General features: G+C 41.1%; 1 protein-coding gene across 3 annotated transcripts in view; it reads right to left on the bottom strand.

Annotated features, from left to right (window-relative positions):
* GALNT18 (polypeptide N-acetylgalactosaminyltransferase 18) overlaps positions 1-26,217 on the bottom strand; it is a 383,448-nt gene that overhangs the window by 170,732 nt on the left and 186,499 nt on the right. For all 3 annotated transcript variants that reach the window (XM_073347598.1, XM_073347597.1, XM_073347599.1), the window contains exon 3: positions 18,572-18,738. In XM_073347598.1, the coding sequence (XP_073203699.1) occupies positions 18,572-18,738 (167 nt within the window). The remainder of the gene's footprint in view (positions 1-18,571; positions 18,739-26,217) is intronic.

Raw genomic sequence — 26,217 nt, forward strand, 5'->3', positions numbered from 1 at the left:
AAGAGCTCCCGTCGGTGTCTTGGTTTTTTGCCTCTATTATATTTTCATAAAGATGAAATGATACTGCTTCTAGCAGTAATTCTCTGCACCATCTCTCTTGCATTTAAGTATTATTTTGACTACATATACAATATATGTCTGGATTCCTTTCAGAGAAGTTAACATTAGACTGTGAAACAAGTTTAGTGATGAGGAAATAAAGTTATTTGTCTGTTTAAACGAACTGCCAAAGCAGCTAAAAAACACAACTCCCCAGAAATAAAGCTAAGGAGGAGGCGGGATTTCACACCACACTGTTGGGTAGCAGCGACTTGTCATTTTGCACACACTGGGCACGACACTCCAAATCAAAAGCAAACCCTTTGAGCATTGTATGAATGAAAATTATTCAAATCTCTGTAATTATTCAAATACATTGATAGCTGGATCACTGTAGAGCACAAGAGAAAGTTCTAGTGGGAAAACATCCGCTCAACGTACAGCTGCAGTCAAAAAATGTTAGGAAAGGGATAGAAAATAAGACAGTAACCATCATAATGCCACTATATAAATCAATGGTACGCCCACATCTTGAATACCACATGCAGTTCTGGTCACCCCGTTTAAAAAAAAAGATGCTTTAGAATTAGAAAAAAGATACAAAGGGCAACAAAAAATATTAAGGGTATGGAACAACTTCCATACTAGGAGAGATTAGAAAGATTGGGACTTTTCAGCTTGGAAAAGAGACAACTAAGAGGGAATATAAGAGAGGTCTATAAAATCATGACTGGTGTTGAGAAAGTAAATAAGAAAGCATTATTTACTCCTTCACATAACTAAAGAATCAGGGTCACCCACTGAAATAATGAATAAGTGGCAGGTGTGACAGGGCCGGGCCAGATGGCTACAGGACAGTAATAGACCTGGGGCTAATATATCTGCCTTCAAGTAGGTCCCTCTTCCCTGGTAAGATAACAGGGAAGGTTCCAGAACAATCCAGAACCTTCTGGAGAAAATTAAGACAGGCTGATTAGAACACCTGCAGCCAATCAAGAAGCTGCTACAATCAATTAAGGCAGGCTAATCAGGGCACCTGGGTTTTAACAAAAGAACTCCCTTCAGTTTGTGGTGTGCACGTGACGAGCTGGGAGCAAGAGGCGCTAAGAGCTGAGAGTGAGAACATATACTGTTGGAGGACTGAGGAGTACAAGCATTATCAGACACCAGGAGGGAGGTCCTATGGTGAGGATAAAGAAGGTGTTGGGAGGAGGCCATGGGGAAGCAGCCCAGGGAGTTGTAGCTGTCAAACAGCTGTTCCAGGAGGCACTCTAGACAGCTGCATTCCACAGGGCACTGGGCTGAAACCCGCAGTCGAGAGCGACCCCGGGTTCCCCCCAAATCCTCCCAACTCCTGGTCAGACACAGGAGTCGTCGACCTGGACTGTGGGTTCACAAAAACAGCCAACGTGAGGGCTGCTGTGAAGCTCCAAGGCGAGCAAATTCACCAATAAGTGAAAGACCCACCAAGGTAGCACAGGAACTTTGTCACAATACATTGGGGAAAACCGAGACCTTATGTTTCAGTACTGCTCTAAGCAACCCAATTCTTAAACCAAAATGTTCCACACACTGAACATTTTTATAGTCAAATGAACTACTGAATCCTTCCTGTAATTCCACTGAATAATTCCTTCACCTTTTTTCATCTTGACCAACATTCTAAGTGTGATTGAGCTATTGTGCAGTAATCGGCAGCTGATTAAGCTCGGTTAGATACGTTCTGATGAAACGGGCATATTATTCCAGAGTACTTTCCATTAAAAAGAAAGCCTTTCACTGATTAGGTCATCTTTCCTTTTTACTGTAACTAAATCATATCTCCAGTTGTTCTCTCAGCCTGCTTCCTTTATGATATGAAATGACGTTTAGCTTAACAAACCATTTTGTTAATTTATCCTCCCTGAGGTTTATTTTCATATATTTCGAAATACCACTGGGCCTGATTCTGAAAGGTGCACGGCACTCTTGACTCTCACTGGGCTAGAGCCTGGAATGTAGCTAATCTGCACACAATATATAATCAGTTTTGCACTTCCTTGACCCTGCTACAGCCCCTGTGGACTCCTATTCTAGATTAGAGCAGCCTGAAAGTAGCCCAAAGGGCTGAAACTTCAGCCAAGAATTGGCTTTGGGCAGAAGTGCCAGTCACAGACTCCTCTGCTAGCCCCGATTAGGAGTAATTTTCAACTATTTAACACTGGGATTTGCTTATGTGACAACTTATACAGTAGATCCTCAGAGTTAAACACCTCCGGAATGGAGGTTGTTTGTAACTCTAAAATGTTCATAACTCAGAACAAATTTTATGTTTTTTTTAAAAGTTACAACTGAACATGGACTTAATACAGCTTTGAAACTTTACTATACAGAAGAAAAATGCTGCTCTCTTTTTTTTTTTAAGTAGTTTACGTTTTAACACAATACTGTATTTTTGGGGGGAGGGGAGGTCTCTGCTGCTGCCTGATTGTGTACTTCCAGTTCCAAGTGATTGACTGGTCAGCTCATAACTCTGGTGTTCATAACTCTGAAGTTCTACTGTATCTCAAGTTTCAGCCCAATGTGATTTTTAGAAAAGCCAACATACTAAACCTTGAATCTCTAAATTGCTGTTCATGTCACAATGAATATTAGCATACACCAATGTGAATTAGGCACCTAGCTGCCATCTGGCCTTTGAAAATTTCCCCCACTATCTCATTGGTTTTAATGCAACTATTTCCATAAAAGGTTGCAGGATCAACTCCTGTAGTTCTTCATGAGACTGACATCAGTACACCAGACTTATTTTTTTAGTGAGTATTAAAAATCATTTTTTACCATCTTAAAACTATTTACTGGCAGAAGATTTCGTCAATTTGTTTTTAATTTTAGATGATCTGTTTCTTTCCACTTGCACAGTATTGTGCATATTTGTCCGGCAAGAGAGCAGGACAAGAAGGTGGGAACTATAATCACTCTACAGTATGTGAAACTGACAGACCATGTGCTTTGCTGTATAAACGTCTTTAAGCTTCCTAAGTCTTTGTTGTAATTCGATTAGGTATATGGTATTTTTTCAGCTTCATAAAGCACAATACTGTTTGCACATCATTTTCTTCTGCTTTTCTATTTTTCCAATTATTCCAACCGCATGCAAATCGGTTGGTATTTTTTATTGCCTGAAAAGACTGCCTCAAATGTAAGATGGCATCTTTCTAAGCATTAAACAATGATTAGGTAGGCACTGGGCCAAAGGACTGTGCTGTTTAAGAGCAAAGGAACAACACAACAGCTGGCAGTAAGCAATCTTGAGAGACTTGACAATACTTTGTAATCCCATCAAGATATTCTCTACATACAGATGAAAACAATTATTCATGTTGCCTTATTATTTGGCACTCATCAGAATTCTGCAGAAGTTCATATCAATAATTGGAATATATAACTTTGAATTGCAGACAAATCTCCCATGATCTGAGGGAAAGTGAATTACCCTTCAACTGGTCTCACAAACATTTGAGGCTTTGGAGCAACATTTATTCTTCTTTGCTGCAGTATGAGTGGCATCAAATATGTAAGGTCATTTGTTTTAAACAAATTCCAAATTTCAGGAGCATCTCATCATGGTATGCCACAGTGACCACCTCACAGTGTGGGTTTATGAGAAATAAGTCTCCAAAGCACCCTCCACTCAGAATTCCTTCCCTATCATTTCATCAGGGGTGCAAGACTTGCCTCCCAACTCCCCGGAATAGGTTACAGGACCCACTCCAAAGCATGAGTTACCTAGGGATCTGTGGAAATCATGGTATATCAACAGGAGGCCAGAGCCATTAGTATGCAGAAACCTGTACCTCCACACTAGCTCTAGTCCTTGGTGGTCCCCTGCTTAGACTCCAGAAGCAGGGTTCCCTTGAGCTGTGCGACCAAGGACTGCCCTTGTCATGGCCAGCCTCATAAATCCTTTGAGGAGGTTTTATGACAAGACAATATTTTTTCCACTTAAGCTCAGTGAGGCTGGAGGGGAACAATGTTGCCGTCCCCAAAGCCAAGCCTCCAACTCTTTAGCTTTTACTGTTTTAATTTCAAACTCATGAATATATATTCTAATGTGCACATCTAAGTTTTATATCAGTGACACAAGGTTTTAGACATATATTTATATATATATATATGCATTATTGTATTCATAGTATCACACTGTTCATTCTTCATGAATATTCAGTTACCAGTAGGAATTCACGAAAACGTCTGCCTAACCTGAAAGTTGCCCAAACTTCTGCTGGAAGTGTGCTATTCAGTATTTGTTAGGACATTTCTTTTAACTAATCCGGGAGCAGAAACATTATTATATGATCAATGACACACTGCAAATAATGAATAGGGAACAACTGAAATCAACAGTTTGTAAACAATTCACAAAACAACCCATAACCCAAAGTTCATTCTTCTGAAATATTTGGTGAAAGCTTTCAAATATTAAATTCCAAATAGACCTGCAGGTACCAAGCCTGGTTCATGAATTATTAGTGAACCTTGTGCTCCTCCCTAAGATAAGGGTGTCCAGATGAGTCCTAAAGTTAAATTATTTGAATTTTTAGCAGTTTTATCACAGATGGGAACTGAAAACTCGGAATTAATTCTCTGAAATTCATCTTTCTTCTTCCTCCTCTTTTGAAGATAAATGTACTTAGAAAAGGATGAGAAGATAAAGGAAAATTCATTTAGGTTTCATCTGATGTATTCCTCACTTGCTATAAAGAGGAGCCCATTAAATCTTATGTGTCTTTCTAATACTAAAGATTTCTTTTTCCTCAGACAAACTCTTGCATATATCACATTTCTTGAATGAAAAAGAGAAAAATAATTTTCCATTGCTTTTTAAATAGGCCATTCATCCTTGCAACAATTCACATTATTGGAATCTTTTAACACAAGTCCCACCAGTTGTGAAATTTCTACATATGTCTCTTCACTGATTAAAAAAAATTAAAAAGAAATCAGCTGTATAGAAACAGTTTCTTGGTTCCATAGGGTAACAAACCTAGAAAAAAAAGACAGGGCCACCTCACTGTCCTGAACAGATTTTGGTGCTCTAGATGCCTTGAGGGACATGAGTTGCACCCTAACTCATCAGTGCTAGTGAAATTCAGGGCACATAGCTTTGGCAGCACTAGTGGATGACTTCCTCGTGGCTGTGGACAGAGATCATATTGATCTGTTCATTCTTCTGAATCTAACAGCAAGTTTTCAAAATTGCTGTCCTCAAAGTGCTCCCAAATCACATAATACGACCTGGTAGGGGGTTGCAAAGGAGTTCTAAACTGGCCACAATCATTCTTTCCAAAAGATCCCAGAATAGTGATGAGCAATTGCTCATTATCCTGCAGAGACTTCATGTGTATTGTCCTTGGGCTCCAATGTCATTAGTACACGGATGACAACCAGCCTTCAATCCTTTTCTCAGCTGTCATGGCAAACATCCTCATCCAGATGTGTTGTCAGCGCCCCAGAGAAAGAAACACTCGGATGAAAAAACAGCTACCAGCACAAGGCAAGACAGGAAGCAGCATTACCTCAGAGTCCTATTTGACTTGTTCATGAGCGGGGCTAGTGTTTTCCAGAAATTGCCATGGTTTTTCATGAAATGGCTCTTCACTCAGGAATCACTAAGCAGAGAGTGGGCGGGGTCATCAGATTTCTGCCAGGAGACACCTGACTCCTCCCCAGGGCACAGGAAAGAGGCTGAATGCTGCGAGACTCACCACCAGCTTCTCCCCTTCTCACACAGGTTTCGGCTTGGCTTAACCTCTCAGCAGCAACCACAGCACCTCTCCCCCTCCCTGTCCAAAGCTGGCTCCTGACCCCTCCCCCAGCACACAGTTGGCTCTAGCCCACAGTGCCGAGCATCCATCCCTCTTCCCTGCACACAGCTGGCTCTACACCCTCCATCGGCTGTTAGTTCATTACAGGGGCGCAGTGCAAGGTCCTGTTTTCCTTTAAAGATTGTTCACACTGTCCATTCCACCAGCAGTTTAGACCATCAAAAGGGATAGCCATGGTGTGGAAGGGCTTTCAGCTTCTACCCAGTCTATCTGCTACAGGGAGTCCTTAATACAGTCCCATACTTTTTCCATGGGCTGGGAGTGGGGAAGGTGGGGGGGTGGGTTATCTCTCCTACTCACCACCAGAGCTCTCACAACTTGAACCAATAACTTGTTTGAAAACTACAAACTGCCTCGTAATCACTAAGATTTTACCTCAAGTTAGCTAACATGAGTTAATAATGCACCTTTTATTCCCCAGTGAAGACAAGGCTGAAAACTACGGAAGTAGATTTCACCCACAGTGAATAAGCTGACTTGCTGTCACTAGGTCTTTTGAACAGCTAGAGAAGAGCCTCTTCACTACTTCAATCTCAGACTCTTCGGTAGCTGAGTGCGTGCTGATAATCAATCTAGGATACAACAGTTCCTAATCCACAAATTATCAGTAAACACAGTGCTCATATAGCCTCCCAAAAGCGATGGTATGCTTCAGTTTTTTTTCTCAATTAGACATTTTTTTTCCTTTTACAACCGTCAGGCTGAGAAGTAGCCACCCGCACATCCCCCTCCCCCTCAAATGTTAGAGCTGGGTAAACACTCTCTGTATTTAATCACTATGAAACCACTCACTGCATTGGGTCAAAAAACCAAACTGTGGACCTGACCGGTCAATAGCGTGCACTTTGCACAGACACGCACACCAGTGCTCAGAGAGTGCAAAGTGGGTGTAAACCACAGCCACTCTGATTTGGTAATGTTTAAATCCACTCTGCATACACTAGACCAGTGGTTCTCAAACTTATTTGACCGTGCCCCCCCCTTCTTTGTGTCTGCAGTAGTTTATGCCCCTACCTCTCCTGTGGTGGCATCGCTTCACTCGAATCAGTTCTGCCTTCTTTTTTTCCTGTTTCACGAAAAAGCCAACCACCCATTGTAACAAGAGCAAAAGCAAAACTGCGACTGTGATCCATGCTTACAATTAAATGTGCTCATTGCATTGAAGCAAACGGATTAACGGACAGTTGGCAACGACTTTGTATAATGCAAGTTAACAGAAATCCGTCAAAATGCACAGCGCCCTCTAGAGACAAATGCTCATCACTAGAGGACCTGACACGTCTGGAGGTATCAGCTTTGCTAGTTATTCATTGCTGTGGGTAAAATGTGCGCAGTAAGGTTTCCCCCCCCCCAAAGCTTCTCCCCCCCCCAAGCTTCTCCCCCCCCCCCCCCGAATACATTCCGTGCCACACCAGAAGGGCCCTCCCCCAGTCTGAGTACCTCTGCACTACACAAATGGTGTACATGACTAAGAGGGGTGCAGTAAAATGACGGGTTGGGCCTGTTTTGCACAGCCTTGGTAGCACAAATTGGCAAATTTGTATTCACTCTAATGCAAAATCATGGGGAAGAATTATTACCTAGATTGCTTTCACTTTCATTCAGGAAAAAGGGGGAGATATTGGTAAATTGTAAAACGGAGGCTGAAATTACACTCCTAAATTCCTGTTTTCCACTCTTACCTCTGTATTAGTAAAGTACACAGACTCAAGCTGCTATGCTTATCTACCGTCCCTTAGTATTAAGTTCAGCATTAAGATATTGCTGGGGTGACACTGAAATGAGTTCCTCCACACTTAAATCAGATATACTGTTAATGCAATCTCCTTAAATCAGAGTTTAATGGCAATGGCCCTGTCTTATTATAAAGCAAACAAAACTAAAAGCACTGTGTGGTGATAAGATTTATAGTTACAAAAAATAACTCCCAACTGCACTCTGCCTACATTTAGGCTGAAATGATGGAAAACTCCGATACTGGAAAAGACTACTCATCTGGATTCTATCTGTACTGAATTCCACATCTGCAAAAGGGTGTTTATTGGTCTGCAGCAGCATTATAAAATGCCGTGGGCCTTGTGGGGAACTTTAATTTATAGAACTGTTTCCTTCTGGGAATAGGTAACATACACAAGCAAGGTAACTTGATAACAAGGTAAAAATACTGTAACAGCATGAAGTGTCTGATGGTTTAATCCATTATCCATTTTAAGACTGATCATCATATCTTTTTGGATGATCACATAATAATATTAGTCTCAGAGAGATCTAAGACATAGGTTCTCAGCTTGGGTGTCACACCCCAACAGGGTTTGCAATCACCCTCCACTTCTTTATGGCTAGATGTGAAGGAGTTCCAAAGAATTCTTCTGTTGTAACATGGGGTGATGGTATGAAAAAGGTTGAGAGCCACTGATCTACGTACTGGGGTGTGTGTAGATGAAGGAATGGCTAGTAAAACAAAGGGTAGGAAAATGGAAGACAAGGCTAAGGAGAAAGACAGAGCAATTGTGGGGGGAACAGAAAAGAGATGGAAGAAAAGAAAGAAAAAGGAAGACTATATGACAGTAAGAAGGGAAGGCAAACGTGTGTGAGGGGAAACAAAGGTTGAAGGAAGTGAGGAGGTGGCTGAGGAAGGGACGAGTGGGTAACAGGGGTAGAGGAAAGGAGTGTAGGTCTGAGACAATGGGGGAAGGGAGAATGAGTGAAGGCTTGTCATGTAAGAGTGGGATAGAGGAGGGGAGAAGGGAGAATGTAGGGATGGGTGAGGGAGATGGGAAGTGAAATTAACTAATGAGGGTAAAGGCTGGGAGGAGCTGGATGATGACAGGAGAAAAACATGCAGGAGGAGGGATGGATGAGTGGGTAGAGTGGAGCAAAGGAAAGGGAGAAGGTAGATAAGGTAGAAAAATGAGAAAAAATAGAATGGGTGAATAAGGTGGCCAAAATTGAAGGGAGAAGGTACTGAGAGCAGGCGGAAGAAGGGGAGGTGCAGACAATGGGAGGCTGGGACCATGGGGAATGGAGTGCATGTCTCAGGGAGACAGACAGAAGTGAAGAGTTAATAAGGGAGTCGTACATGGGATGAAGACAGGGGCATGAAAAAGGGAAGTAGGTAGACTGGGGAAACGGAACAAGGAGAGGAAAATAAATGGATGAATTAAAAGATAAGGTACAGGAAACATGAATGGATGAGTAAGGAAGGAAGGAAAAAGGTGAGAGAAACAAAGGTGTGGATGGAGAAGAATGATGGCTGAAAAGAAGCAAAGGAGGAAGGATGGATAGGGGATGGTAGGACAGATAACCACATTCCTCAACAGCCTGCCTCTTTTCTGCTGTAACGTTTACCTCTTCTTGTTACCTGTTTTCACTCTCTTTCTCGCCTTATCTTCAGACATGGAAGCAGAGTTTCACTCACCCATTATTCTAGGCTGCCATAGCCGTCCCTGCTGGTAATCTCAATCCTCTTCCTTTGCAGCAGAAACTTCACACGATACCCTACCAACCAGCCAGAAAGAGGACTGAGCAGACATTTCCACAGCTTTCTGCCGCATGGCCATGAACAAAAGCTTGGACACTTGAGCTCCTCTCTCCACAGAATAATAGGCCTCATCCTGAGTCAACATGCTGATGGGCTAGATTTCCCAGGTTGTTTGAGAGTGATCCTCTGCTGCCATGCTCTCTGCCAAGTTATCTGGCCAGCTTTTTCGTCTGACCCTGTTTGCTGAAGCAGATGGTCACTGGTTTAGGGTTTGTTTCTGTTTTTTTGTCTGTTGTGTGTTTGAAGAGGCATCTGCAGTGGTCAGCACATGTGCCAGGATGCACTTCACTTTAAGCATCACACAGGACACACATCTGGCCATGGATGAGAAAACACTTTCTGCAGTGTGGCCTTAGTTTATTCACTTGTTTGTCTTACTGCAAAATGCTAATATTTAAGCAAAACCACAGTTTTCCACAGAAAATATTTATTTAAACGTGAAAAAATAATTTGGCTGTATAAAAGCAGCAAAAGGAAAAACAATAAGTTTTTTAACATTGAAAGATCTGATACCTATACAGTGCATCTAACCACAGTCTGCACAGAAGGTGCCCCTCAAAGGAGGAAAAGGGTTAATTTGACATTCCCACATCACTTAAAGCACTGGTGCCTGACCGTATTACACAGAAGGGCCACATGAACATCAGCACAACCTTGTGTGGAGCAAACAGATTCTACATATTTTAATAAGTCACCTGTACTGATTTATATTTTACGTTCAGCTTGTTTCATATGTATTTAGAGGGAAACAACCTATGTACACACTTGTGAAAACTAAAATGATGTAAACACGAAGACAAAATGTTAATGAATCGGCCAGTAATATATTATGTTGAAGCAGGCCACAGACCTTATGAAATGCTTTGGTGGGCCATGTACAGCAAGTGGGCTGTAGGCTGGGCACCCTGATCTAAAGGAATTATCTAAAAATACAAATGACTGAGCCCACTACTTCTTTTAATACCTTTAAACCAAATTCTGACTAAGGTCCTTACTCCATACTTATTCATGCAAATCTCTACTGACTTCATTAATAGTTTGCCCATGTCAGGGGTAAGTAAAACTTGAGTCAGAATCAAGACCTTTGTGTAGAGGGGGAGTGAACGCAGGATGATGAAGTAAGAAGCTACTTTTACCAAATACAAACCATTACCCAAAATTGAAAATGGAACAGGTTTGAAAATACTTGTAGTTTGATTTTTCCTCAATTTTTACATGCCTCTACACATATGACATCCATGCAGCACTAAAGTAGAGAAAACAGTTGTTACTCTTTCTCTAGCAAGAAGACAGACTGTAATAGCAATGATGAGACAAATCCTAAAGGTGCTTATTCAGTTTTACTCAGTTTGGGTGAAAGTTTCTGCTATGTGCATAAAACTTACAGCCTCGGGGAAGTATGTGTGTTTGGGAGGGTGGCTATTGCAGTTTTAAAGCAACTTTTGTGCCCTCCTATTCCCAGCTGCTGTCAGGGCCAAAATGGACTCAGGCACAATTTAGACAGCTCAGAGAGATGCTCTAAATTACTGCATCCTATCTAGGCCGCGTCCGAGGAACCGCACAAATAAGAGCTGCTCAGAGTCCTTCATGGTACTGAATGCTAAGGCCCCCACCCCCACTCCCTCCTGCCCTCAGCCCCATGCCTAACATGCACTGGAGATTGCAAGGGATACTGCATTAGATGGCATAGGCGTTCTTACACAATGCCTGCACCAGAGGAATGCTACTCTGGCTGGCTCACTAGCTTTTATGGACCCTGCACAATGCTATAGCAACATTCAGGGGGGCATAGTATTTAAGGCAATGGGAGATTTATCCAAGTAAGGAATAGGTGAATTCTAATTTGAATATAGATAGCAATGGATGAACTTCAAAAGTCCCATTTGCATTGTTTCACTGTATTAACTAGAGTTCTTCAGAAAATTTTTCTTCCCTGGAGAAAATTTCAACTTTTCAGCCAAATATCAAAAAGCCAAAACTTTTGGCCAAAACCCAAGCTTTCAAATGAAAATTTCAAAATAAAAAATTTGATTTGGAAATGCTGCCATGGTACCTTGGTGGGATTTTAAGTTTGGCTGTCTCCTGGCCTCATTTTCTACTCTGGGCCAAGCTCCATAATGCCCCACGGTCTCCCCTGCTGCTGAGCTGTTATGGTGCATGACGGGAGATATAGTCCAGATGGGGAACTGGGCCCACAGAGGAAAATGGTGGCAGGAGACACCCAAACTTCAAATTCCATGAGGAAACACGGCATTTTCAAATTGAATTTTGTTGCTTTTTGGCCAATCTGAAAACTGCAATTTTTTTAATGAAAAATCAAATTTTTCCATAAAAAGCATGCACTTTTCATGAATAACTGTGTTTAGTTTAAAATCCAATTTTCTATTGAAAAAGTAAACAGAAAATTTTCAATCAGCCCTAGTACTAACCTAGAACCTGGTTGAAAACAACATATTAACACTTTTCAAACACAGTTTGCCTGGCCAATGTAGATCAAATATAACCATTTTACAAACAGTTTCTCTCAACTCAAATTTTGTAAACGAATCTATCAAACAGTTTTGTCTGATCTGCACTGGGCAGAAAAACGGTCTTTAGATCATGTTAACATGTTTAAAATAGGTGAACGTCAAAAGTCTGATCTACACCTATCAGTGGTGTTCAGATAATAATTCACCCAATTTTCTCTTTCCATGCATCTCTTACAGATAAACAACCCTAAGAGAGAAGTGCAGGTTTCTAATGGAACTGTAGGCAGCTAAATGATTTCCAAAAAACCCTTTATTCAGCATTCTGAGGACTATGTCAGAGATCTCTCAAAGGAGATATAGTTGCATACGATCCACTTTCTTCTATTCTGTACTAATTCTCTTTGACAACTCAAGTCATAAAATTAGCATACCATGATACCAAATATTATTATTGCAATTCAATAGCCGTGTTCACAGAATTCTCAGAGCAAAGACTATGAATTGTTAAATTGCACACGTTAGGACATTTTATTCGTAAGTGATGATTCAAAAAAAAAAGAGAGAGACCTTATGAAATGTGAGCCTGCTGCAATGTTCATTACAAACTGCAATATGAAAAGTAGCCATACGGCAGGATAATTATTGCTTTAATGTAAAATTTTGCTCTACAAATTTTAGACGTGTGAAAGCACCCACTCACCTTCATCAAACAGAAGGGCACAATCTGGCCAACAATGAGCTTCTTATGTACAGCGCACATAAGATGAAAAATATTAGTGTTACACACAGTGGGTCAGACCCTGGCCCTGCTGTGCTGCAAGGGGCTGGAAAGCTTGCTTAAATAGCTAGTAGGGATTCTATTGGCATAGAAGATCTTTATCCCACCACAACCACCAAAACAGGAGAGGAATGGCTAAGGGTGTGAGCAAAGCACTTGCATGCCAGCAAGCCCCAGTTGTAGAATGGCTGCTCTAAAACTGTATTTGAGCAGCAGCAGTCCCAGAGACTGAGGAAGCATAAAGATGTTTTAAGACCACCTTTTCTCCCCCCCCACTCTCCAGCTGCACTGCACAGACCTTTGGTGCAGCTGGAGAACTGGGTCAGTTTTCAAGTCAAAACTGTGTAAATTATATATTTTTTATTATATTATAATTTTTGCCAAATTCTAATCTACAAATTACCTCTGAAATGCAAACAGCATACTTTAGAGAAAACGGAATAGATTTTGATCTCACTACCACCACTGTAAATCCACTGAGATCAATGGAATTACTCCACATTTAGACTAATGTAACTGAGGTCAGAATCTGGCACAATTTCTTTGTAATCAGCAGCACCGGCTTAGTTTATAATAAGCACACGTCAAAAAACAATGTACATGCACAATGGTTGGAATGCTTTCTGTGGGTTTAATTAAACTTTAATTTTAACAAAGAATTACCTTATAGAACAGTGAATGAAACATTTCACATTTCAATATTATGTTTATGAAATTTCCACAAGGAAGAGTTGACACAAAGTGTTTTATGTAAACACTGCAAACTGCTTTATTAAACCAGAGTTTTGGGATCCGTTACATGTATTTTTCTTCTTTTAAATGACACTGTGGCATTTTAGAAATACAAGGTGGGTGAGGTAATATTTGTTATTAGACTAACTTCTGCTGTTGAGAGAAACAAGGATTCGAGCCACACAGAGCTCTTCTTCAGATCTATATTACATACACTGTGGCATTTTCACAGATTGCTAACTTCAAACATTTGCTTAAAAGAGGCGAAGTTGTCACAAAAAGATAAACTGAGGTCAACTTAAGCTTAATGGGGAACTTGAAGAACTGCAATGAGGTTTAGCAAAAGTCAGACAATTTGCTTGATGTACCCCAAAGTGCATGAAAAAACTACCATAGCGTATGTTGCTAAACATAAAGAAACTGGACATAGACATTAACATAATCACACATTGTGTTTCCCAAATCAGCCTAACAGAATAAAAAATAGACCAGTTCCTCTGCTGCTTTTTCTTTACAGTTAACAAGGCTATTACCTGAAAGTCATAGCAGTCCAAATTCTGGGAAATAAATGAGTTTTTGCTATCAACTTATATGCGGGCAGCATTTGGCCCATTGTAAAAGACCGATCAGAATTCCATCTCGGATTTAAAAAAACAGGAAAATACCATGGGCCCAGTCCTGAGCCAGTATAAATTGACATAGCTGCATTGATTTAAATCCTTTACTGCAGATGAATCCAGGCAGTGAAGGACATTCAATAATGTATGAATTAATTTATTTGCAGCCTGTCTGGTCTCTCTATACTTTCTCTATGTTAGTCAAATATCAACTCTACTGCTGTGACATCTCCAGCCCTGGCTCCTGTGACGTCACTGGAAGACCTGACATTCCGGAGTCAGTTCTGGGCACATGTGTGGTGCCTATGTTTAGGGAAAGTCTTCAGACCACAATTGCAGGTTCTTGTCTCCCCAGGAAACTTTGCAGCGGAATCCAGAATAACTCCAGGGTCCAGATGCCCCAGGAATAGAACAGGGGGATCAGAAACCCAAAGAATAAACAATTGAATCAGTTGATTGCATACATTATTATTATACTATAAAAGTGTATCAAGGAAGGGCTTATGAAAGCTGATGACCCTCTTCTGGTCATTAATATTACTGGGTGATGTATGTACGGTTAGTAGGTAAAGAATTATGTATGTGTGTTGGAAATATGTTTCTCAAATGTGTTCAGACCAAAACAAGCACCTAAGTAGAACAAATAAACAAGTTAGTCATAGACTAGTTTGTCAGAGACACAGCAAAGTTGTTTTTCCTGTTTACATGCGTATCCGATGTAAATTGAGCAAGGTGAGGCCAGAGACAGAGACAATGGAAGTAGAGTAAAACCTGCCTGAGAGACCACCTGTCACAAGTGACTACTTGCAGACGTCACGGAACATCATCGCTCTCTGGTGTGCAAACCTTTGAAGAGAGACCATCTCTTACAAGTGACCACTTTTGCTCCCATGAGTGGTCACAACTGGCAGGTTTTACTGTACATTTGGATCTAAGGAAAACAAAGCAACCAAGTCAATCAAGAAAGCAAGTTAACCAGAGGATGAAAAAGGGGGTTGGCACTGGTACTCCGAAGAACGAGCAGCAGTGGAGAGAAACTTGGTCTGGGTTTATTTTTCAAAGAGTACATTTCTTCCATTTTATAGTTCAGAAAACTTTTGAAAGTGAACCCTGTTAGTTATCCATCAGTTAGGGAACAAAGGGGACAGCACCCTCTGATTCTATAAACGTTGGCTCCTCCTACCAGGAAGGGCTGGAGATGCTGTTAGCTTGATGTAAGTGAGAACACTGTTCAGGAAAAGACATAGCTTACTAGAATTATGTTTTAGGCATTAAAAATTGTTATTTTTGTTTTGTTTGTAACTGTATTGTTTCTTTTCCTCTTACTTAGTATCACTTAAATCTCTGCTCTTTAACAGTAAAACGTTTTTCTTAGTTTTACTATAAACCATTTCAGTGTTGTTACATTAAAGTAAAGAGGTCACGAGCTGTCAGCCCTGGGCCTGGTGGGACTGACAGCCTCAGCTCTGCCAGGTGCAGGGCTGACAGCCTGAGCCCCGTTAAATTAACCCCCACCCCCGTTTTTAATCTATAAGAAAGGGGGTCATGTTCAGAGGGTTACTGTGTGAACGGGGTTACCACTACAAAAAGTTTGAGAACCACTGGTAAAGAATGAGTCCTCAGCTAACCTCTCAGGATGGTGTGTGAATGGTCTCTTTGGAGGAAGCGAACGTAACTTCTACTGAGTGTCCAGTGAGAGGGACTGGATACTGCAGAGTGCAGTCTCTGTGGAACTCAAATTGGGGTTCACTGATTGTTACTTGCAAGGACGGTTGATACTGGCAGAGTCTTGAGGAGTTCGCTGGTGAGGTACACAGATTGGTGTGGCAGGGAGCCAACACAGTTTATGCCTCAGCACAGCTCTCCCTTGCGGAGGTAAAATGGTAACATGTTGGCTTATCATTCTGGGAGTCCTGGGAAGAGTATCACAGTGGAACACGGAGTTTGGAACAAGAGCCCAATCAGAAGCCACTGGGGCAGATTTTCTTTAGGAGTCACTGCTGCAAATTAGCCTGTTTTATAGGGTTCCCCTTCGCTCTACAGAGACATACCGACAGTGCTCCCAAACAGATGTAATCCGCATGGGATTTATCAAAGTCTGACAAATGACTGTCCATATTTTATTACCTTTGTTTCCAGCACCATAGAAACTTGAATAGAAGAGTCAAATATTTCTCTTTTACTGGCAACAATGGTGGAGTGGTACCAAAACCACTGCTATTATTATGTACTGGAGGGCCACAGCACTGGGCAAATCTATACAGCTGAGTTTCTTGAATCCAAAAATCTCCAAATTGGGAATGTTCTGAGTCTGATCTGGATTCAGATTTGCAGGTCGGGGCCACCTCCAACATATATTAAGGAAATATGATCCCTGTCCTTAGGACTGTTTATAAACTAATAAAGACACAAACCAAACATAACATAGTACATAATCAGTGCTAAAACGGACTGAGTGAATGGGGTCTTCCTAGAAGACTTAGTGCTTAAGGGGTCCAGTGATTTCCTAGGGGATAATCTTCTTCTCATTTAATCAAAACTACCTCCCTCTAGGCAACCCCATATAATAGACAGCAATAGGAAGGGCCTGATATTAGTCCCAATTTGATGTCCATAGGAGCTTTGTAATCGACTTCAACAGGATTGGGATCAAGTCCTAATTAGCCTCCTAAACCCAAATGCTTAACTTCCTCCACGACCTGCCTTTGGTCTTCCAGGCTTTGGAACGGATGATCCCAGAGTACTTTTGAATCCAGACCTCCTGTGTTACAGCACCACCACCAAACCCACAAATTCTCCCATGTACTTTGGGCATCATATTATTAAGCCTTACAGAAAAGATGCAGTGCGGAATTTCTATAACGATGTTTCATAATTCAAGTCTACTGACATAAGCTGCATTCAACATTATTGCTTATCCTCAATTCAGACCCACCCTTCCCCCCACCCCCCGCAAACAAATGGCCAACAACAGCAGGAAGTAAAAAGAAAAAAAAAGTTACAGACTGGTGGAAATGTCTCAATACAGCCACGTGACAGGCAACATCCAAGCTCCACATAATGAAATTCATAAACAAGCCAAAAAGCATATACCAGTTCACGAGTGGTTTCTGGATCACTAAACTTTTATTTAGTTCTCTCATAGTTTGCTTTTTCATTATATGTGATTTTTGATCACTCCATTGCACTGCTGCATCCCACATCATGCCCTAAACCAAGAACACCATCGCATAAATTCTGCATACATCTCGCCCACTCTGATCCATGAGTAGGTGTTTTAAGAAAAGCTAGGTCAGGCGTGGTTTACCCTAAATGCAGCGTTATTCACAGGGGCTGGAATCAGACTTAAAAACACTCTTGTACAGCCCTGGTGCTAACAGCATAAATCCAGTTGTTTTATGTGCATGTCTTTTTGGAGCTGGGATTTGAGTTTTTTCTTGACAGACAGAATAAAAGGAAGAGAAAAAGAAGGAGAGTTTCAGCCTTGGGAGAGGAGCTTATTTACTTTGCCTGCTACTGTGTCTTTGTTCTATACAAATCCAAAGCACATCAGCGATTCAGTAGTGGGTCCCAATGTGCAGGAACAGGGAGTCATGTAACAGCTGTAATTAGGCTCGGAATGGAACAGAAGCCCTTCATTTGGCATTCCCCTTCAGCAGGATGCATTTTGATCCCACTTAAATTTTCTGAGTTTGAAATTAACTCCCAGCAGAGCCCAACCTTTCAGAAAGTTAAATGTCCCACGGGCTGCTCATTTAAAATTTCATCTGCGATGGTTCCAGAGGATGAAAACGTGTAAGTAACGCCCAGCATGGCCCCACTGAAAATCATCTGAGGAAAGCACTAAGCATGTCGGAAATTAACTGGCCTGCTCCTCAGCCTGAAGGTTGGAAAGTCCACGTGCAGACATGAACCAGGTGAGCAGCAAACAATGAAATTGGGACTGGTAGTGAGAGACTATGCGCAGTCATGAGGAACAAAGAGTTAGCAACCTGGTGGAGAGCAGCCAAGGAACAGAGACAGAGGCATAGGAAGAAAAAGATAGGCTTTACACAAAAGAGACAGAGTATGCAACTGAAAACTAGAGAGGCACAGGGAGCGAAAAGAGAGCAGGCTTCTGGGCCCAGAGACTAAGAGGATGCCTGGGAGCAGAGCAGAGTGCAACGAAACATTCAAATCCTTTCCAATGTCTCCCATCCCTATTGTTCTAGCTAACAGGGATCTACTGAGCACATTAAACTTAGGGAATGATGTTCTGTTCTCCGCCTCTGTTCTCACTGACTTCAGTGTCAAGTAGTTGTGCACATCTGAAGGCAAAACTTGTCCCAGGAGAAGGGTCTACGGCTGGGGGGGTGGGGGGGGGGAAAAGAGGTGGAAATAGAGAAATACTCCGGCATTTCTCAAACACACCATCTGAAATTCTAACAGGACGTCTGTGATACAAAATTTAAGGGAAATTTTTTTTGTTTATAGTCATACACAATCCAGTCTGTATGAAAAAACTGTGTTTCAAAGAGAGCCCTTACCATTATTACTGTTATCATCCACTAAGATAATTTCTTTGAGCAGGTGATGAGGAGTCCGGTCAATAGCAGAATGAATGGAGCGCAGAATCACTGAGAGGGCTTCGTTAACAAATATGAAAACAATGCTGACCTCAGGAAGGCTGTTGGGAAATGTGAGGTTTCTGCACCTGAAAATAAAATACAATAAATGTAAACTGCTGTAAGTTTCTGAGATCATTATAGCTGCGTCTATATTGTGATCGCTGGTGGGAGATTTCCCAAAACTGCCTGTGACCTAAACTTCAGATGATTCTCTCGACCTCTTGAAACTAAATCTGGCTGGAAATCATAGAAGAACAGAGATTCTCTTGGTATTTTAATATTTCTCCCCTCGCCCCATGACAAAAAGAAATCTCACAGGCAGGCAAAAATGAAAAATATGTTTTTATAAAACTAACTAAAAATATTTCCAGGTCCAGAAGAGGCTCAGTTTTAATTTTAAGCAAATTGGTTCACCCATCTCTAATAGTCACACCAAAAACAAGTTCACACAGCATCCACCACCATTAGTTCTTATGCATCAGTACAAGAAAGTAGCAGTTACGGTGGTATTTAGATTGACTGATCTCTCCTTGCAGTGTGATCCTTTGGCTACAGATCAAATCCTACTTTCCATAAGCCATTTCCTATTTCTGCTGATGTGTCTGCCCCTTCCTTCTACTCATAACAGGACTTTCAGTTGCAAGGATCAAATTGAAATGTATTCTTTTATTTTCTTTGATATTTCCAAAAGGCCTGAAAGAATGTCACACCTTTTTGAGCATCACTGCACTGCAGATAAAAAAAAACAAAACACCACAAATGTGGAGTGCCACTTATAATCAATTACGGTACCACTTGACTAACTACCTCGTCACTGAATGCTTGGTAGTTGCTCTATTCTCCAAAGCTTAATAATTTGCTTCCATGAGCTTCTGATTTGGGAAGAGGAGTGTTTTATGATGCTATATACCATGATCTTTCTGAGGAAATGACTCCGACAATTTTAGTCACACTGATCCTTACAACAGAATTTCACTGTACTTTGAAAATCACTGGTCACCTTTTTAGCAAGGGATCAGCTCAACATCTTATTACATGCCTGATCCTTTCAGGTGCCAAGTACCTGTAATTACCATTGGTTTCAGCTGGTATTACGTACGCCACCTCATAAGCACTCAGCTCCTTGCAGGATGGATCTCTAAGTATATGTAACTCCGCACACACGCGCGCGCATACACAATTGAATGTGCAATTCTATACAAGCGATTAAGAGTGTATACAAATAACAGACTCCACAGAACTACATGCTCAAAATTGCATAGACATATTTAGAGGCTACTGAGCAGCAATGTTCCCTGTAAACTGTGTGGCTGCAGAGCAATCTTGAGCATATGCACAGGTCAGAAACCAGGTTATTCACTTCTCCTCTGTGATGCCCCAGCAGGGCCATCATGTGGTCCTTTAAGAACCTGCTGTGCTCACTGCTCGGCCAAGGTCAGGGCATGTGTGACTCCAACCTCCTTGCTGTGAGGGGAACGAAAGCGCTTCCGGTCTCAGAGACATGCTCACCCAGTCCTGATGGGGCCAAAGTACTGTGCACCCCCACCCCAGTGACTCAGCGGTCGCTGCTGCGGCGAGGCAGCCAGGGAGGGAACTGTGGCCTACGCCCTTTCTGGGAACAGCCGGCGGGGGCCTGAAACTCCCAGCCAAGGGGACTCCTGGCAGGGCTCCCAGTGCTGATGCTGCAGAGCAAATGGTGGGAACAGGGACTAGTGTGTGATATTGGGGAGGAGACACACCTACAAAGCCCTCACTACATACACCCCCCACCACCACCCAGACACGTGTAAGCTTACTCTAGGACAAAAATGTATTGCTCACTGGAGTTTGCAGCCCGCTCAGTAACAACAACAAAAAAAAAAGAAAAAGAAAAAGAAATCAGACGGAAATTTGCTGACCAGATTCTGATCTCAGTTTCACCAATGTATACCCGGAGTGCATCTATTTCATTGATGCAACAGAGTGGAAATTGGTCTGTTTGAAAATTAGGCTCCAAATGAAGTACACTGTAAACAGTCCAACACACACTAAAATAATTATCAGCATCAGCCGAGGAAGATGCTTTTGTTTTATCTACTATGTCAGTGTCTCCAACATATAGACAGAGATGTACAAACACATCATCATGGCATAACAAGCCAAAAGCGACAGTGATTCTTTCTTTCTGCTGTGTAGCTGTGGGAGTCGATTACCAGCGATACTGTAGCACAGAGAGAGAAATGAAGAAGAAACATCACCAACAAAATATAGCAAAAGACTTTGCTTAACAGACAAAAAAAGAACAGTTTGATTTGGTGAAGAATATTTTCAAAGCCAATGAACAAGTGCTGAAAACAACAAGTTTAAAAATAAAGCCTTAATCAGACTCAATAGTGACTTTCTCTCTCCAATGCCAGTTGGATGAAGACTTATTGCCGTTTTGTGAAACTCACTGAAAATACAGCTTTGCTGAAGACTACAGTTAGTTCACCCGTTAAACCAGCAAAACTTAAAAAAAAAAAAAAAAAAAAGTTGCAGCCCTTTCATAAACTCATACAGACCAGAATCTCCAAACTGAATTCCTGCTTCCCCCTTTTCTCTCTCTCCCGTAAGAGATAGAGAGTTGGGACTTATTTTTTCCTGGCTATATTTGTTTACACTTTTTCAAATTAATCTCACTGGGGCTGATCCTCCATTGCCTAGCACCTTGGACAGTCATTTATATCAATGTAAAGTACATGCAAACTGACTGCCATAGTGACTCAGTAGCATTTTACATTCATTTTGTGCTGGTGTAAGTGACTAGAGAGCATGCAGGGAACGGAGAATCTGGCCACAATTGTTTCCAGTCCCTTTTGCATTAATTCTTTTCCCATCACTGATGTATTCTGGCATCTTAAAAGGAGTTCATGATTTTTTTTTCCATTCAGGCCCATGAGTGGTTTTCACTTCCAGAAGGAATCCACTTCCCTTTTTTAATGTTCAAGGCCCCTAAGAAAATACGTTTCCCTTCTATATTGTTTACATTGGGCATTCATGTCCGAGAGAAAGCGAGAGAAAGAATGACCTATTTATTTCACTTACAAACTGGATTTGGACCTAAATATCCAGGAAACAAGGCATTTATACACTTGCACATCTATCACTATCCTATTCTTTGGGGAATTTTATTCAGTAAGAAACACAGCATAATTCAAGCTATGAACCACCAAGTAAAAGGCGTGGGGATGGTTAAAATGTACACTGAGGAGCATATGTATGGGAGGGTATGACATGCTCAAAACCTTGGGACCAATAAGCTCTAAGAACAGAGTGATCACAACACAGCAAGTAAGAACTTCTGAATTCTAATGCTAATTCTGTCTGTGACTTACGTGGCCTTGGGCAAGATACTTAACATGCCTATGGCCCACATTCCCTATTTGGAAAGTGGAGCTAACACCAGTAACCCTTCTCACAGGGGCAATGTCTACACTGCAGTTAGACACTTCCAGCTCGCCTGTGCCACCAGATTCGGGCTCGCGTGGATTGGGCTGAGGGGCTGATTAATTGCAGTGTAGACTTCCGAACTTGGGCTGCAGCCTGAGCTCTGGGACCCTCCACATCATAGGGTCCCCGAGCCCAGGTGTCTACATTTACAATTAAACAACCTTGCAGCCCAAGCCCCACAAGTCCGAGTCAGCTGACACAAGCCAGCTGCGGGTTTTTAATTGCACTATAGACAAACCCTTAGTAGTTACTGTAAAGCTAATGTAACTGTTGCCATGGTTATCAGAAATTTACCGAAATTTCTAACATTCTATTTCCAGCACAACTCTTGTAAGCAGGGGAGAGGATACATGATGATTCTTCTTAAGAATCTTTGCACATAAAGAAAATCTATCCAGCCAGGCACGTACAATAGTGGTAATAAAGTTCACTCAGCCACAGTAAAATCAGTATCAGAGGGTTTCGGAGTAGCAGCCGTGTTAGTCTGTATTCGCAAAAAGAAAAGGAGGACTAAACTGCTTAGTCTCTAAGGTACCACTAGTACTCCTTTTCTTAGTATCAGAGGGGCAGCCGTGTTAGTCTGTATTCACAAACAACAAGGAGCCCGGAGGCACCTTAAAGTCTAACAGATTTATTTGGGCATAAGCTTTCGTGGGTTAAAAAAAGCTTATGCCCAAATAAATCTGTTAGTCTTTAAGGTGCCACCGGACTCCTTGTTGTTAGTAAAAATCAGTGTCCCTGTTCTGTGTTCTAGCCACTGGATCGCACTGCCTTAGCAACAGTACTTTTCTACAGGATGATAAATGGCATATTATTAGTACTGAGAAAAAATTCAGCATGGGTGCAGACACCGGGGTGGAGAGGGAGAGAGAGCCAAAGGGTGTGGATGGTTTTAGGCCTCCCAAAAATGTAGGGATTACATTCATAAATAAAGGAAACACTACATATGGACCAGAAGTTCATTTATCTCACTGGATTAAAAGAGGACAAACATAGTTATGGCACAAAACTATACCTGGAAGCAACATTAAACAGCTATTATTTTATTACTTTTTAACTCTAGCCTTCCCAAATAAAAAAAAAAAGTCGTCTATATGCCCTTGTTCAGAAGTGATGAATCTCTATGATGACCAAATGGAAGGGTGAATGATTTCTGATAAAATAAGAACTGATGCAAATCACAGACTGAACCAGAACTGTTTTCATATCTTGGGAAAGATTCAAATTGGTTATCATCCAGAACTGCAAAGCTAAGTCAGAATTACTGACAAATAGCCTGTTCTCGTGGGCTATCTGGGGAAGTACAAAAAATCTTGGTCATATGCGAATAACTCTGCTAGCACATGGTTTAGAGAACTTGATGTCCGGTCCTAATTTTTGACAGTGAATAAACAAAGATGGGTATACAATTACTTGTGTGACTAATTTGTATACACAGTTACCATAACTGTATAATTAAATAAGGCCAACACTTGTGATATCACAGTTTAGAAAAGCAGGGCTTAAAATAATTTTAAAATAAGAAAAGATAAGCAGTCAGAGAAACTGTGGCTGATAATTAGATACAAATTCAGGGGAGAACAAAAATAATTAGTTTTTGGACATTTGAACTTCTAATGCTATAGATTTAATTGTAACTGACCGATTCTTATTCTTTTAAATAAAAGCTGCTCTTGCACACAACACTAAGCCATAACATTCCTTCCTCTCATCCACCCCCCATGTAAAAGTCAAACCTTTCTCACAAAAGATAAAAACAGACCCTTCTGTTAGTGAAACAATGGCAGTAGCTAATAAGATGGGAGTTGATGGTCTCAAACTTTTATTGATCTACATGAACACGTATAGAACTCATGCAAAAATTGTTAACCTCATTTTATTATGCACCAGGGACTATTCTTGGTACTTCATAACATAAATGCATGCCAAGCAAAAGAATCATAACATTGTCATAGAGACCAGATGTATTAAGAAAAGCAAATTGTCTGCTGTTGTTGAAGTAAAAATTCGCCTTTCAGTCAAAGGAGATGATGGGCAAGATCAAGAATCAAAATGCACCTGAATAAACTCAACCTGCAGTACAATCCATTACTCACCTTGAATATACAACACCTTGAAGACTGCAGCTCTGTGCTGCCAGTCAAACACATTTTTTGGAGCCACTATTTCTACAGGGAATGGGGTAGGCAGATAGGAAAAACTAAAGCAAAAACAGGAATGATATAAAGGTGGTCACTGAACCAGTGCAAACCGCCGACTGCTGAAACCAACAGAGTCTGCATGCAGGCGACACTGAGCCAGTCAGTGAGACAACAAGGGGGAAAAAATGAATGAAGGATAGTTGCAGGAGTGGAGTAAAGACGACCAAGGAAATACTCAAGCAAAAAAATAAACACTAAATATTTGACCAGACAGAGGAATTCTAAGGCAGAAATTCTATGACTAAATACTGTTTAAACAACTCATTCGTCATTGAGGGCCAGACTGAGATACTCTTACTCGCACTGAGAAGCGCTTTACACTGGAAATTGTCCCAATGACTTGACCCGGACTACATGTGAAATAAAGTGCTTCTCCGTTTGAGTAAGAGTACCCGATAATAAAATATTGGGACAGATTTATCGAACAGAGTGGATTCTTGGCCAGATTTAGACCTGGTTTAAGCTAAGAAACTGGCCTGGCATAAGCATGCAGATTTGGGCCTGGTGTAAGCAAAATGACAGCACCAGAAGTCTGCAGGCCAGACTAAGCTGTGATGTGAATGTTGGTGTAAGGACCATGTCGGATGTAAGGTGTTCAGAAAAATTGGAGTAAGTGGGAGTGCAGCAGTCACTGTTGAAACACATTTCCAACCGTTAGAACCACTGCAGTTATTCCTTAGGTTCGCAACAGGAAATAACTCTGGTATTTTGGGGCCCACACTCCAGTTAGTTGCTTTTCCTGCTGCCCTCACTCCATTTTAAGCCTCCAAATGAGTAAGATACATCCATTTTGCAAACTCATTGCCTACCAGTTTGGGGCAAGTTGTATTACGATACCACTTATACTTATTTTCCGGAAATCTTTCACCAAGAATCTCTTGCCACCATTTATATTACCAATGAATTTGGCTTTCAACTACAATATATTTTCAGTTTTCTCCTGAACTTATACAACAGCTGGGACACTGGCAGCTCTCTCTGGATACATGATACCTTGCCAAGATTGTAGAATCCAGAAAAGCAATTGATGTATCTTGACAAATAATATATACCTTACACAGTTTGCCATGTTGTCATTATGTTTGCACTACCTTTCATCTCTTGCCTTCTGGCATTCTACCACAGATCCCTACCAAACTCAGAAGTGTGGTTATACTGTAGGTAAAAGACTAGGGACAAATTCATTCACTGATGGTGCAAGTGGGTGAAGTGTCATAGAAAATTTGATGTAAGGTAAAAGTTTCTGAAAGTGTCATTTGTCAGCTAAGACGCTTGACTAGCTCTAGCGCCATACAAATAATGACACAGCTGCTTTGAGAACAGAATTTGATAGAGATATTGAAAAAGGAGCATCCAGTCATGGCAGAAGATGTATATTCAAAATACTCTTTGTAATAAGCACAGAACAAGAAAGCACACTAACCTCTCCTCTAGTGAGTTTACTCTGCATATTTAACACTATATGTTCATAAGGAGACTTTGAAATCTGTTCCTGACTGAAAGTATCTAACAGGTATACAGGCAAAAACAAAAAAGCTTTCCAAGCTTCTTCTAAAGAGTGTAGCACTTCAAGGACGTCTGAGGGTCAAATATTGTTCCCAGGCACGTCCTCAGCTAAAATGTCTACTGGAGAATGTAACATATAGAAAAATCCTTCAAAACAGAACACATTAAGCTATGATGATGACAATCCATGTAATGACTAATTCATTAACAGAGGAGCAACTTCGATTAATTTTTAATATTTATTACTATCACAGAGTACTCCTTCCCTCTGATGTTTATAAAAATCAGAAGTTTTAAACTGAAAATTTATTTCTTTACTAGTTTGCCTTCCAATAACACCACAGAATGGCTTCTTACAGGTGCTCGGAAGTTACATTTGTTTATTTTTTT

This window comes from Lepidochelys kempii, chromosome 6 (genome assembly GCF_965140265.1).
Source record: "Lepidochelys kempii isolate rLepKem1 chromosome 6, rLepKem1.hap2, whole genome shotgun sequence".
In the NCBI taxonomy this organism is placed as follows: domain Eukaryota; kingdom Metazoa; phylum Chordata; order Testudines; family Cheloniidae; genus Lepidochelys; species Lepidochelys kempii.